This window comes from Rhincodon typus, chromosome 4, assembly GCF_021869965.1.
Source record: "Rhincodon typus isolate 14 chromosome 4, sRhiTyp1.1, whole genome shotgun sequence".
Taxonomy (NCBI): domain Eukaryota; kingdom Metazoa; phylum Chordata; class Chondrichthyes; order Orectolobiformes; family Rhincodontidae; genus Rhincodon; species Rhincodon typus.
The window spans coordinates 30,705,304-30,720,964 of NC_063335.1; the positions used below are offsets into that span (position 1 = coordinate 30,705,304).

Consider the following 15,661-nt stretch of genomic DNA (forward strand, 5'->3'; position numbering starts at 1 on the left):
CGTGAACAGGAAAATTCCAGGTAAATCTTGTCCAAGTGGCTGGTAGTTTTTGGTGGACAGGACTTCTCCCGCTGGGGTCCTATCCCAGGGATGGTGTGATAGTGGTCTCTCAAATGCCTAAAGGGCATTTAATGCTGTCGGCTCTTTCCCGTTTAACTGATGGTGGTTCCCTGCAATTGACCAACCATTTGAGGGAGAACCTTGTTGTGCAGATTTGAATTTATTATCTTCCATTTGTGAGATTTCAGTCATTTGTGTGATCAGATCTTGTGAATAAGAAATTTTGTCTTTTCAGTTGGCCACCCTAATGGCTCTTTCAAGATAAGTGTCAATAAAGAAATGCACGGGAGACCCTCGTTCAGAAGAATCCAACTTGGAGGAAACTCCTGTATGAAGAGACACAACTCTTTGAGAGAGTCCGTTGGCAATAGGAAGTATTGAAGAGGAACTCGAGAAAAGAATATCAGCAATCGCGAGGTCAAGAACCACTTCCACCTTCTGGAAACCCCTGCTCAATGTGTGATTGGAGCTGAGGCTCTAGGATTGGACTCATCAGCCACACAAGGACTCCCAAAACCCAGGACCTGAGACACAGAATTTCCGAAGTGGATAATCATATTCGATAGTGAGTGATTGCCGACGATGATGAAATAAAGAAACCATTAAGAAACTAATTGTTCCAAGAAGATACAATTTGGCATCTCCCTTGGGTATTGACATCAATGTTGAGAACAGTTTACCTTGCTGCAATAAGTCAAAATAGTAAGGGGTGCAGGTTGAATGTGGAGTCTTAGGTAGTAGACAGGGTGACGAAGAAAGCATTTAGCATGCTTATTTTCATTGGTCAGAACATTGACTTTAGGAGTTGGGATGTTATGTTGAGACTGTGCAGGACATTGATGAGGCTACTCTTAGAATGTTGTGTACAATTCTGGGCTTCCTTCCGGGGTGGGGGGGGATTAATACAGTTAATGGTAAAGCCCTGTGGAGTGTTGCTGAACAAAGGGACCTAGGGGGGCAGGTTCATAGTTCCTTGAAAGTAGAGTAATGGGTAGTGAAGAAGGCATTTGGCACATTTGTCTACATTGGTTGCTGCATTGAGTAGGAGTTGGGAGGTCATGTTGCCGCAGTGCAGGACATTGGTTAGGCCCCTTTTGGAATACTGTATTCAGTTCTGGTCACCCTGCTATAGGAAAGATGTTGTTAAACTTGAAAGGGTTCAGAAAAGATTACAAGGACGTTGCCAGGGTGGAGGGTTTGAGCTAAAGTGAGAAACTAAATAGGCTGGGGCTATTTTCCCTGGAGCATCAGAGGCTGAAGGGTGACATTATAGAAGTTTATAAAATCATGAGGCGCATGGATAGAGTGAATGGCCGAGGTCTTTTTCCCAGGGGAGGGGAGTCCAAAACTAGACGGCGTACGTTTAAGGTGAGGGGGCAAGTTTTAAAAGGCACCCAAGGGACAACTTTTTCACACAGAGGGTGATGTGTGTATGGAACGAATTGCCAGAGGAAGTGGTAGAGACAGGCACAATTACAATATTTAAAAGGCATTTGGATGGGTATGTGAACAGGAAGGATTTGGAGGGATATGTGCCAAATGGTGGCAAATGGGACTAGATTAATTTAAGATATCTGGTCGGCATGGGTGAGTTGTACCGAAGGGTCTGTTTCTGTGCTGTACGTATAGCATATAGAGTTTATTGATATTCTCACTCCAAAACCATGGCCCTGATATGTCCATGGTGTAATATTATTCTTATAAAACAGACCACTGAACAATACCATTAGGTGTTTGTTAGCAATATATTAAAAATACTACATCAAAGTCTCAATCCATTTTCAAAATGCACATTTGCTCATTCTACACTTTACTGCCATGGGAATATCTCGAGGTTTTTCATTAAACTTCCCACAAACAAAGCCAGGATTCGTTGAATGTTACAATATAAAAATATATCTTGATCTACCAAATCTGTGCTGGCGTTTTTATCTACAAAAGCTAGGTAGCCTAATGCCATTTTCCTGCACATTTCTCAGATCCATTATTATTCGTTTTGAAGCACCTATACAGATCTTCCAACTCTTCGGGTTCCCTGAGTGCACACAGGATATCTGTGTAATCACCATTCACTTCATGGTGATTGGCAAGGACCCTTCCATCAGGAATACACCCTTCTACCCCCTGCCATGACCAACTTCTGCCATATTGAAAGCATCAGTGATAAGGAGCAGATTTTCCCTGGCTTATTTGTATACTGGTGCACATCCTTATCAGAATAAGAGCATAAGATACAGGAGCAGAATTCGGTCCATCGTGTCTGCTTCACTATTCAATCATGGATGACGTTTCTCTCCGCCCCATTCTCTTGCCTTCTCCCCATAGCCCTTGATCCCCTTAGTCCTCAAGAACCTATCAAGCTCTGTCTTAAATACACGCAATGACCTGGCTTCCACAGCTCTCTGTGGCAAAGGGAGTTCCACAGATGAATGACCCTCTGGCTGAAGAAATTCTTCCTCATTTCAGCTCTAAAGGGTCATCCCTTCACTCTGAGGCTGCGCCCTTGACTCCTAGTCTGAATGAATGAATGATTTATTGTCAGGTGAATGAATAGTTTTATTGTCACGTGTATTTTACAGTGAGGACAACTGAAAAATACAGTGAAAAGCTTTTCCACTGTTGCCAAAATCTGGCACCATTTTGAGATTTTAAGACTAAGAAAAAAATGTAGAAAGATTATAGCTTAAAGAGACTCCATCAGTCCTGAGCCAGCTGATCATCAATGATGCCTATCTATCCTGCACTGCCTTGCAGCTGTCCACACCAGACCCAAGCAACTTTGAAGTCACAACTCTTCAGGCACCATCTTTTGCTGCTGAGCCTACCTTGCCGACGTCACCTCCACTGATGTAGCAGCTGCTGATCCTGATACCAGTTCCTGTGGTCACCCGGAAAAGTAAGTAGGGGCACACTTACCGCCGCCACGAGGTCCACGCTGGGCCCACTCACCACTGACAATACCATCCGAGCTCAGGACAAGACGTAAGTAAGGCAAAGGAGAAGGAAAGAAACAAGAAAACAGAAAATAAAGAAAAGAAAAGCTGTCAGAGCGAATGAGCCCCAGCTCAGGAGCCCTACTCTGCTGCCTTCTTGATGACCTACTAGTCTATCCTATTCATGCAAACATCTTCTCCATTGTCCATTCTATCCAGGTCTCTCAGTGTTCTGTATGTTTCAGTCAGATCCCGCCACCAACTACCCCCATCCTTCTAAACTACAGTGAGTACAGACCCAGGGTCCTTAGCCAGTCCTCATATGGCGAGTCCATCATCAGCTCAGCCCTTCAAAGTAACAGGTAGCAACATCCCTTTTCAAGATGTTACACACTGATGAATAATATCACACAACTGAATTTAATTAATTATAAGCACCTACTTAGATACAGATATTAAAACTTAATCTTGTAGAAACTGGGAGCAGGAGTAGGCCAATTGGCCCTTCAAGCTTGCTACAATGTTCAGTATGATCGTAGCGGATCCTCTATATCAGTGCCATATATCTGTGATGGCTTTCAAATCTAAAAACAATTAATCTTTTTCTTGAATATTTCTTGTGCTATAGTAGAAATTTGGAATGTTTCCCTGGCAGTTCATAGAATGTCTTGGACCTTGGTTGACCTGCCACATTCACATTCTAGCAGAGTGGCAACATGCAGGAGGACTTTGAGAAAATAAGTCACACTGTATTCTGTGGTTGTGAGAGCCCACTGAATACCCCTTTGGAAGAAGACATCTTGGCAGGAATCATCTTCTTCATTAAAATTCTTTATTTGGAATTAGTGTTGACTCAATTCCCGACACCCAAATAAATTACATTAGCAAAATGTCAAGGCCATTCTATCCATTTTAGTCCATTGTATGTGCTGCAAGGCTTTTCCTCTTTAACCTTGGTAAGCTGCCCCTGTTGGTCTGAGATCTAGAATGCTTCTTGCATTATTCCAGTCGATCAAAATGATTTCTGGAAATGTTGCATGCATTCACCATGTGTGAAATCTGAACGTCAGTAACATGAATTTACAGAAAAATGCACAGGAAATTGTCGTGTCTGATCCGCTCCTCCTGCTTGCTGTGCTTTAGGTCTTGTGCAGTCAATGCTTCTTTTCTCTGGGAAATCTGAACGGTGCACAGCTGAGCCGTTGGTGTCCTGTGCATTGACGTTTCTATGCAATACCAGAGAAAGAACCTCGCTTAGCCACTTCTGCATGTTTTGATGGTGGGCTTAGTACCAGACACCATTCATAGTGTACTATTGGATCAGTGAGATTATAGGAAAGGGAAAGATGAAGGTTACATACTGAAGGGGAGGTTAGTGTTGGGTAATGAGTTGCAGAATTCTTCCAGACAGATCTGGATTAATGTTTTCTCTCACTGGCAGAAAATTAGGTATCTTAAAGCAGACCTTTTTTGTGAATTGTTGCCATATATAATAGCTATTAAATATGTATAAATAAATGAAATGGAGAAATATTTTTGTTAAAATAATGCATTTTTTGAGTGGGTCATAATCTACATCAAAAGTGGCAGTCTCTTTGGGATATAGCGAAGCATTTTTGTGTTTGCATGCATGTCGTTTTGTATTTCTTGACACTTAATGGAATCAGAATGATCTCTTGTTTGTAATAAAAAGCCTGAAAATTGTGCTACATTTCCTTGCTAAGTGAGTATTGTAAGTTGAATTATCGTTAGATTTTCCCCTTTGGTACACACATTCTTTTGACACGGTGTTTAATAATGTTAAGCCTAACGCTGCTGATCTAAACATGTCTGAAGTAAACGATGACCCTTGCGTCTCCATGATTGCGAAACGTCTCTCTGATGTGAGTTCATGAACCTGGAATATTAAGTTAATTTTGCCCTGGATTTTTGAGTTGCGTCTTCTTTACCCCGCGGAAACACTGTGAGGAATACAGCTTTTGACCAAATGACAGAGCGTGGATGGTACAATTAAGTGCATTAAATTAGAATATGACAAAAAGCCTATCTAAATATTTGTCACAATGTTACCTATTCAGTGTAATATTTGTTCATAAACTGAAAGCAGACAACCACGGGCACTTGCTTTTCTAAATAATAGGTGAGTTTTCATTGATGCTTTATCTGCTTTGAAAGGATAATTGAGGACATGGTGTAAGTTGTCAGATTTCAAGATATAATGATTTGGACTATAATCTAGGATTAAACTTTGTTTCATTTCTATTTCATCCAGAATTAACCCTCTGAATGCTGAGTGTGCTTTGCAATATATGTACAGTCCAGCTGACAATTGCAGTGCTGTTGTGGAAAATGCATCTGAAATATTGCTTAGATATTGCAAATAAGAAAAAAGTACTCTATTAGAAGAATGCAGAATACTTTATTTCTCATTTGCACCAGAGTAGCAATTTAGAACTGTTACAATTTATATGCTGTCCTGGATATAAAATTATGTGACTTCTGTTGTATTGGTATAGCAGCGATGCATTTTTGACTTTATAAAGAACCACAGCAAAATGGTTTCAAAATGCTGTAAACTCGAGCTGTAGCACATGCATTTGTGCTCCTTTCTCAATTATTTTCATTGTGAGTTTGATTTTAGTAAAACCTCTCAGAAAGGAACGAGTATAGGTGAGACTTCTCCCTGCCAGATAAAAAGGAATTCATCCAGGAAAGATTAACCAAGACTGGTCTTGGGTACCACGGTTAATGATAGCTTGAGACAAGCACTTCCCCAGGATCTAATAGTTGTCCGTTGTTACCTTTTCGTGACTAGCATGTGTCATGGGAGAACCTGAAAGACAAGTAGAAAAAGATGACTTTATGTGAAAGAAAAATATAGGAACTATTCTGAAGAACAGAATAGGAACTCTTCATTTTCTGAAGAAGGGCCTAGGCCCAAAACGTCAACTTTCCTGCTCCTCTGATGCTGCTTGGCCTGCTGTGTTCATCCAGCTCTACACCTTGTTATCTCAGATTCTCCAGCATCTGCAGTTCCGACTATCTCTGGAACTGTTAATAAAATGCATTTTCAAAGTCAGTAATTGGATGCAATTCCTTTGAGTGAAAGAAACTCCATAAATACTAGGTTAATATGGCTACATGAATTTGCATGCAACATATAGTAGTAAAACCCTATGGTCCTTTGATCTTTGATTAGATTTGAGCCAAAATATATCTTGTGATTAATCAAAATAAGTTGTTTTACATAGAATATAAGTAATGTTCAGACTTGGAATGTAAATGTGTTGGTCACTGAAGTTATTTCATCTCTTGATAACTTTTTAGTGCTGAAATGGATTGACAAGATAAATATACTGTTAGTTACATATCTGTTTGAAATAACAGAAAACAAAAAGAACAAGGTCCTAATATGATGAGAACAGTTCCAAAATTGCTAAAATGAGTCGAAATTCAAAAGATTGTAATACTGAACCTATTTGTATCGTTTTCTTGTCCAATAATATTTCTGCTGCCAAAGTGTATAGAAAAGTATTATACTTTGTGGTCATGAATGGGTCAGGAGCAGGCAGGTGGGTCTAGTTTAGTTTGGCATTATGTTCGGCATGGACTGATTGGACTGAAGGGTCTGTTTCCATGCTGCATATTTCTGAGACTATACATGAAATTATGATTCAGAATATCATAAGATGTGCATCAAGTAAGTATAACGTCCTGTGAGCTCAGTGAGCTGCAGATTACGTATTGGTTTTGGAGAAGTATGATTATTTTAGTAGTTGTTCCAAAGCAGTTGAGCAATTTGTGCTTATTTCAACAAAAAAGAGAAGTCTGTTGGTACCTTACTAAATGCCAAATGAAGAGAGGCATGCTTTAGTGAGAGGAGGAACAAGAAGTTGCTAAACCTAAACTATTTTTCTCTTGAGGGTGACTTAAGATATGTGCTGGCAAATATCTAGTAGCAGATCAGCAGTCAGTATTCTTAATTGAAGACTGTCACAAAGCATAAAGGAAGTTGAAAAGTAAGTGGGAAATCCCCATCAATGTGAAACAGTGTTTAAATTAAAATTTTTAAACCTGTAAATGTTTTTACAATATTTATATTAGTCATAGAGATTTACAGCACAGCAAAAGGACCGTCGGCCCATCGAGTCCGTGCTGGTCAAAACAACCACCTCACTATTCTAATCCCATTTTCCAACACATGGGTCATTGTATGCCCATGTGGCATTGCATGCCACTTAGAAATACTTCTTAACTGTTGTGAGAGTTTCTATCTCCATGGCTCTTAGAGGCAGTGAGTAATATCCTTGTCTTGAATAATCTCAAAATAGTTGGTTAATGTGGTTGCACAAACATTCACACCCTTCACCACCAACACAACAGTCAAGATAAGCCACAGATTTCCTTTGTATTAAATATTATGGGTTCAAAGGTTTGTTAACCATGCATATTGCGCATTCAATCAAAAATATTCATATCAGCAAACTGAAATCCAACATTCATTCAGTAAGACTTTTTAACAGTCTGGTTCTTTGTTAACAGTTTCTACTGTATAAAACATGTCCTACAATGTGTAACCAGTGTTTAGGCACTATTCGTGGAGTTTTCAAGGCACTTTTGTTATGTAATTGATTCTGAAGATAAGTCATATTAGATTTCAAACATTACCTTTGTTTCTCCTTATACAGACCCTTGTACTGGCTTGAGTTTCTTTAGCACTTTCTGTTTTCATTGAAGATGAATATGGGTAGTTGAATAGGAAGGATTTAGAGGGATATGGGCCAAATGCTGGCAAATGGGACTAGATTAATTTGGGATATCTGGTCTTCATGGATGAGTTGGACCAAAGGGTCTGTCACCGTGCAGTTTATCACTAAGTTGCACTATGGTTATCTAATTCCCCTGATGGTGATTTGTTACAGACAGCCCAGACACTCCTATCTCCAAGCTAATAGGTTGATGTTTTGAGGTCTTTTACTATTTTCACATTTCAAAGAAGATCATAGATCATAGAATCCCTACAGTGTGGAAACAGGCCTTTCGGCCCAACAAGTCCACACCGACCCTCAAAATATCCCACCCAGACCCACCTCCCTATAACCCACCTAATCTACACATCCCTGAACACTTGCAGGCAATTTAGCATGGCCAATCCACCTAGCCTGCACATCTTTGGACTGTGGGAGGAAACCGGAGCACCCAGACACAGGGAGAATATATAAACTCCACACATACAGTCGCCCGAGGGTGGAATCGAACCTAGGTCCCTGGTGCTGTAAGGCATCAGTGCTAACCACTGAGCCACCGTGTCTGAACTTTTAGCCTTGCTTTCATTTACTCCATCTTCTTGCAGGAGAAAGTGGCATACAATGGTTGTGAGACCATTGGAAGGGGCATTCTCACTCTAGAAAAGCTTGCAACCTTAAGAGCGGAGACCACAAAACCTTTTAAGAGATACTCTCCTCCTGGTGTGGATGGTGGCAACGTTGCAGCCAAATTTCTCGCAGTTAGTCACTGAACTCTTACACTATTGTGTTAGCATCTCTGCTACGCTGTATCAAATATTAGCTTCCAACCACCTTTTTTGTGTTCTATTCCCAAAAGAGTAGCATTCAACTATTCAAAGTTTCTGAATTTCTTTTCCTGCAGATTTAAGGCATAGAGAGTATCAGGCGTAGGAAGCATATCACAGGCTACCTCTCTATCAACGGTTACCATGAAGAGAAAAATATGTGGGGTCACAGTTTAGGAGGACAATATGATAAACTACAGAACATCCATGGGTGGCTACAAAGATCTGCAGTCCCAACTCCTTTCAGCTCACTCCCTCTCACTTTTGCTTTTTTGTCCCCAGGTTTTTCCCCTGAGGATAATTAATAGGTACTTGACACCAATTTATAACAGAACAGGAGGGAACCAAAAGAGAAAGACAGAGAGATTTTTATGACTACCATGTCCTGTTTTTCTATCTCATCTGAAACCTCTGACAGTACAGCACACTCTTAGTGTTTTGAGTATAGAAGTTAGAAATGATACTTCTTGGGTATTCAATGATGATGATATTTTCTGGAAATCATGTGTAATGTGCTTGTTTAGATAATGTAAATTCAGCTCAGTCAAAACTGAAAATTGAAACCCAGATTGTGGGATAGGTTGAGATCTTCAAGGAAAAACATTGAAGGCATTAAAACACACAGGACAGTTACCGAAACAAAATGAACCATGTTGTTGTGATATTTATTCATTATTTTGTTTAATTGTTTTGGAATTTAAAAGAATTCAGTTGGTATAACAATGTTGTTTAACAACAAAAATTCAAAGAGGGTTTTGTGCAGTGGAAAGTTGATGGATATATGACAATCTCAGAGTGCTATGCTCTTGAAATTGTGTGTTTCAATGTGTCATCTTTAACATTGAAAATAACCACTATGGTAAAATTTACAGGAGTCATAGATACTGCAACCTCCTGTAACGGTTAAGAAATGCATACCTATCAACTGAATTTAACGCAGTATATAGTAAAAATAATACCCTGAAATTTACAGTGTACATGGAATAATGGACCATATTGTGAAATGTATTCTCAAAATATATGTTCGAAAATGTGGAATTTGAATTTTGCAGTCACTGTAGATCACTTTCCATAATATTTTGTCTTGGATAGCATAAGCACATCAGTTTGTCTGCTTTGTCAACATGAGCATCGCTGCTAGAGGACTGTTAGTATCATAAAAGTTATCCTTCAAATGTAATGCATGCTATTTTCTATGTAACATTTTAAAAATATTTTAATAGAGAGAACAAATATAGAAGGTGTGTGTGTTGACTTAAGGTGTCACACCTTTTCAAAGACATTGTCAGAGGCTGGCAATGAGCCTCTCAGTGACCTAGCTCAGCAATTACAGCTCATAGTCTTAAAGGAACACTCTAAGTTATACACAGCTTTATACATTACATGATATAATGCTCCTGACCTTTTAGAAATAACATCTTGGTATGATCGCTCATATCAATTAAATCTCAGTACTGGCAACAAAGCTATGGAAGAAACAAAATTACTGATTCTTGCTACAGAGCCAGCCTCAAAGCACAAATTCATTGTTTAAAACTAACAACATCAAGCACTAATGAACAGCTTGAAGTGTTGTGAGAAATACTGAACAGTATAAAGAAACAATGCTGAATTAATTATGTTAAATGGGTAGAGACCAAAGCTGATAGCCAGCTATTACCAAAACAAACCTATATATCTTGAGACATACTTCATGTTGTAAAGAGGCTTTACTCAAAACCTTTAAGATAAGAGCAATTTGTTTGGTTATTTTATTACTTGCAGTAAAGTCGTTATACTGAACTTAGTTTTAGTTACTGATTCAGGCAGAGTACACAAGTACTAAAACTAGGATGGTCATTGAAAGATTTAAACAAACTATATGGTCAATAATATGGGAAGATGCACCTGTATGTATGATGGGGGGACATTTAAAGTAAAGCACTAAAGGAAAGAAAAGAAATCATAAGATCCACTGCCTGAGAATAAGTCACCCTAACAGGCAGTGTGAGGTCTGTTATGTCACACAAATCACTCTATAAGGAAGGATGACTAAAGCTCATTACCTGCCAAAGCCATGGAATAAGTTTACAAATGAAAATTATGCAAAAATGCTGTTCTACATAAGAGAACAAATATGAACTAAAATTGTCCCAATACAGTATGCTTTTAGTGTAAATAATTATTTTTAAGCCTTTAAGTAAGAAGTTATGTGAAGCAATTCTCCTTGCTAATGTTTATTACTTCTCATTTTGCAATGATTAAAACTACCCTGAAAACTGTGATTTGATGCTAAATTAAATGGGGAATTCTGAGTTGATGAAACAGCATTTCATTCATTTATCTAGGAATGTTATTGTAATGATTAGATTTAAAACCAATGCAAATCATTCTACAGCCAACCATCAAAAGCTGAACCTTTAAATTTGCCTCGTTGTTAGATCTACATACATTCAATTTTACATATATTAAAAGCTTTGATTTTACTAAAAAAAATGCTGTATATGTAATCTTACTTTATCAAATTACTTTAATCTCCCCTAGTAAATCCATTTGTTTGCAATTTTTTGTTATCACTTTTTTATTTAAAATTATTTCAAATGGCATAAATGTAACTTTAGAATTAAACTAAGAAAAATAATTTGTTTTAGATATTCATCTAGCCACATTAAATTGTTCCTAAAGTGTTAAGTCAGCTTCTTGATTGTTTTATTTGTATTATCAGTTCTATCATAAAATGACCTACATTACATGAAGCAGCATTCAATTATCTAACATCAATAAGCCATTTGGCTTTGTTTAAGATCAAAAGATTAGAAGTTTATTAAGTGGTCACTTACTATTGGTTTCATTTTAGGTCATACCCAATACATTTATACTGACTGTTTAAACTGCAAGTATTACATTTTAAAGCTCTAATTCATAGAATTGCTTTTAAATGCTTGCAGAAAATAATGTAAAACAGAAATGTTAGTCTAGGGACTAAGGGACCAGTAACTCAGTTCTCTTCATATTCCTGACGAATGTCCCGTTTATCTTTCCAAGGAATATATTCTTTTTATTCAATGATATACTTATAATTTCAAGCACAATTTTACTAGATTTCAATCAGTTCTTAAGCCCTTAAGGTGAGCAAATGCCAGCTTTAATTATATATTACATTGAATTTAACTTAATTGAGAAATAATGTCATACTATGAAGCAGCATTAGGAACCTTTTCAGATTGTACAGTTACACAGAATATTAATGACTAAATAAAGGCTTTCTGCTACTTCTTTTCGGAATAAAATTATCTTATTAAAATCTTACATGTTATGCTGCAGCTGGAATTGCATTGAAAATATATTTTGAGCATAAACGTATCAGCATGTTACATAGCTATTTGTTTCAATAAACTATACGTTAAAATTCCTCAACTAAGTATTAAAGTTTGGCTATTATTTTAGGTATTTTCACTAACTGGCGTTATTTTGTGTTAATTTACCTGTAAGTAGTATAACAAATTATGAATCTTAAAGCTGTACTGGACAAACATTTCGATATTTAGAACAGCTGCTCACTAATACACATTGGAAATTTTTGATATTTCTGTATGTTCAAAAATTATTTGAAATCAGTTTTAGTAAAGGAAAGAAGAAGTGGAACATTAATATCAGTACTGCTTCTTGTTAGAGGATTGCTCCCAGTTTATGATTTTATTTTTATTCCTCCAAAAGCATTATGTCCATTTTTCTGCATGTGACAGAATTCCCCTACTGTACAATCAGTCAGAGTCCTGATATGGATATGCTTAACGCTCTACTTATATAAATTGGATAACTACCTGCAGTAATCACCACCATCCACCTAGTATCAGAAGTGAAAGGCTTTGTATAGATCCCCTTGGCTCAGAGCTTGTTGAATCTTTCACCATGTTAGCTCTTGTGTTAGTTTTGTGAACATTTTAGGGCACTTTTAGTTGTTTAAAAATTGACCTCACATGCTTAACTTGCACTTAAGTTTGCTACTGATGCATCACTGGTATTTTTGCCATATAAAGTATACAATTAAAATTTTATTCTTTGCTTTTTGTCTCACATATGATAATAGTTATTTAATTCTAAAAGCTCAAAAATCGGTTTTAAAAGAAGACAAATTTTGGACCAAATATCAAACTGTGGAATACACAGGAAACTTCATGAGGCAGTCAGTACTGTTTCTGTACAGAACAAACAGGTTTGTTCTGTTGATAACCTTGGGCTAAAACAACAAAGAACAAAACCAGGTAAACTGTTTCAGGTTAGATCCTCATTCTGTGCCCCTTTATTTGATCTCAGCCAGGGAAGTAGGGCAGATCTTACAGCATTCCTGAGTTGAAGGGTTGGTGGGCAGAATCATCCACGAATCTCCTGTAATATCAATTTTGTTAACCTGCTGGGAAGTGCCCATCTGATTATGAGCTCAGCTAAGATGCTATTCCATTAATGCTTGAGCAGTACACCCTTCCAATTCCTGGACCTTGGTTCTTCATTATATAGTGTGTCCATTGAGTTAAAATTGTGCAAGGAGTTAAGCTTTTTGCAAAAGGAGAATGGTGTGCAAGAGATAAGAAAATAAAATGAGACAAAATAAATAAAGAACTTGCATTCACATAAAGCCTTCTGTGAACCAGGACCATTCTGAAACTTTTGACAGCCAGTGTTATTGTGGTCATTACATAATGTAGAGAAATGTTCCAACAAGTTTTCACATTGCAAGTTCCCAAAAATAAACTAGATCCAAGCATTTGTTCCCACCGACATTTGTAATTTTTGCTCTATTACTTTGGTAACAATGAATTTGGAAAAAAGGATTAGCTTTAAGGGAAATCACAATGAGTGTGTAAAATGTAAGGCGCAATACCAAATGTTCTCACAGTAAGAATGAAAAGAGGGACTTGGTCTTTATCTGGTGCATTTGTTATTTAAGTTGCTGGAAAGTAATGTTTATGCAGTGGGTCAAAATTGTATTCCTTATGATGACAATAAATTGATGGGCTCACATATTCATGGGTCAAAGACTATGTCAGTAAGATATAATTTTAGTTTTGTAAAACTGAGGAGGTTTTGGGTGAATATCATTCCGCAATGGTCTGTCTGACAACTGAGCAGATATAGAAAGTGACTAAAAGGAATGTAAAGTGTTAAACCTGTTATATTTTAATTTACTGAAGTGTCATCTCACATGGTGCCTTGGAAACTGTGCAGAATGTCTTCATCAGAATTGTTTTTACTTAAGACTTCGTTATATTTTGGTGACTGAGGAAATTTTGTTTACCGCATTACAGTTTTAAAATAATGATTTAAGAAGAAGGGAGAGGGCCGAGATTTTAATTGTATTTACAATGGATTGTTATATTGATTATTACAAAACAACAGCCACAACATAACCAGGAATATGTTACCATCTCTCGTCTGGAAGGTAAATGAAGCTATAGGAGTTCTTGAACAGTTTGCTCACTTCGCAGCAATTTGCAGTTAATTTTGTGAAAAATATGTTTTCTGTCTCTCTCTTTTTGAATATAGACCTGGAGAACCACCTCTAGAACAAGGCTGGATCCCATATTTTGGCAAGGCGTTTGAGTTCCATCGAGACTCTTTACAATTTCTTCGCTCTCATCAGCAAAAATGGGGTGACGTCTTTACAGTTTACATTGCGGGTGAGTACTCATATAAACTGCAGCCTGGGCTACTTTTGACATTTTATGCTGTGAATCCTTTTCATTTTTGTGATACAGCCACATGATCTGGAAAATTTCTCACAACTGTTGTATTTAAGACAATGGCAGTGAAGTTTCCTGAAGAAAATTGCAGTTGCACTGTGCTTCCATGCAAAAATTGACGCACAGTTGAAAATTAGATTTGGCAATAAAGCTCAGGGTGTCTTCCAGTCCTTGCCGGGACCCTTCGGAACGTGGAAAGCTTTGCTAATCAGTCACAAATCTTTTGTGAATTTTTCACCTTAGAAAGAGCTTGTATTTTATTTTAATGTATAATTAATGCTTTACAAAACCGGTTCACATGGAAAACACAAAACAATGCTCACAATTGCTGGCACAGCTGAGACATGAAACGTGATTCCACTGATTGCAGTTTCCGACATGATGAGCAAATGATTGTCGTGCTGAAAAGTCGCAAGGGACATGAATGTCATCTTAATAAAGAAATTAAAAAGCACATCTTTCTGCAAGAAACAATGTAAATTTCTGACCTGTCGCAGAAAATAGTTCTCTAATTGGTGTTGTGTGGTGGTGCAGCAGAATCGCTTTCCCTAAACGTCATGCCGGAGTAGCAATACTGTACATCATTGTCAACAGTTCAGCAAAATCTTCCTAATAAGAGCATGGTTACATAAATGCTGTGTTTCACAAAAATAACCTACCTTGTTGAATGGATCCATCAGAAAGGCTTTCTCTCCCCCACCTTATTTTGTTCAACTAGAAATGAAGCACAATGCCAGAAAAGATAAAGTATTTTCAGCTGATGCACACTGTGCATTAACAAATTTATTAAGACAGCAATCAGATTATTTTTGAAGAAATTTTAGATTTTATTATTTTAAGTATTCACATACATTCGCATACATACATTTTTTTAAAAACTGCAGCAAATAATGTGTGCATTCTCATTTTGACTTAAGTTACCAATACTGGTTTAAATTCTCCATTTTTATGTTGGAAACCACAATTTTTGTACTGTTTGTTTAAACAAAATGGGGAGAAAGTTTTGTGATTTGTGAACCCCAGGAAAGAAATCTACTTTTTGCAAATTCAGTTTGGCAAAGGGTTCTAGAAGTAGCAGGCATTTTAATTGGGTCTAGAAACAAAAGCAGAAATTGCTGGAAAAGCTCTGAGGAATGGTCACTCGACCTGAAATGTTAACTCTGATTTCCTTCCATAGATGCTGCCAGACCTGCTGAGCTTTTCCGCAATTTCTGTTTTTGTTTCTGATTTACAGCATCCACAGTTCTTTCAGTTTTTATTTAGTGTTTAACTCACTGCCACATCTCTTCTAGGCATGCCTAACTTGAAGAAGTTTTGTTTCTGTCTCCGGAGTTCTGAGGAAGGGTTAGTCGCCTTGAAACGTTGACTGATTTCTC

At 37.5% G+C, this 15,661-nt stretch overlaps 1 protein-coding gene across 2 annotated transcripts in view; it reads left to right on the top strand.

The window, feature by feature from the left end:
- The window catches only part of LOC109934694 (cytochrome P450 7B1), a 175,035-nt gene that overhangs the window by 131,399 nt on the left and 27,975 nt on the right, over positions 1-15,661 (top strand). For both annotated transcript variants that reach the window (XR_007261970.1, XM_048596041.1), the window contains exon 2: positions 14,089-14,222. Coding sequence is in view for 1 of the 2 variants with exons in the window: in XM_048596041.1 (XP_048451998.1) it covers positions 14,089-14,222 (134 nt within the window). In the remaining variant the exon portion in view is untranslated. The remainder of the gene's footprint in view (positions 1-14,088; positions 14,223-15,661) is intronic.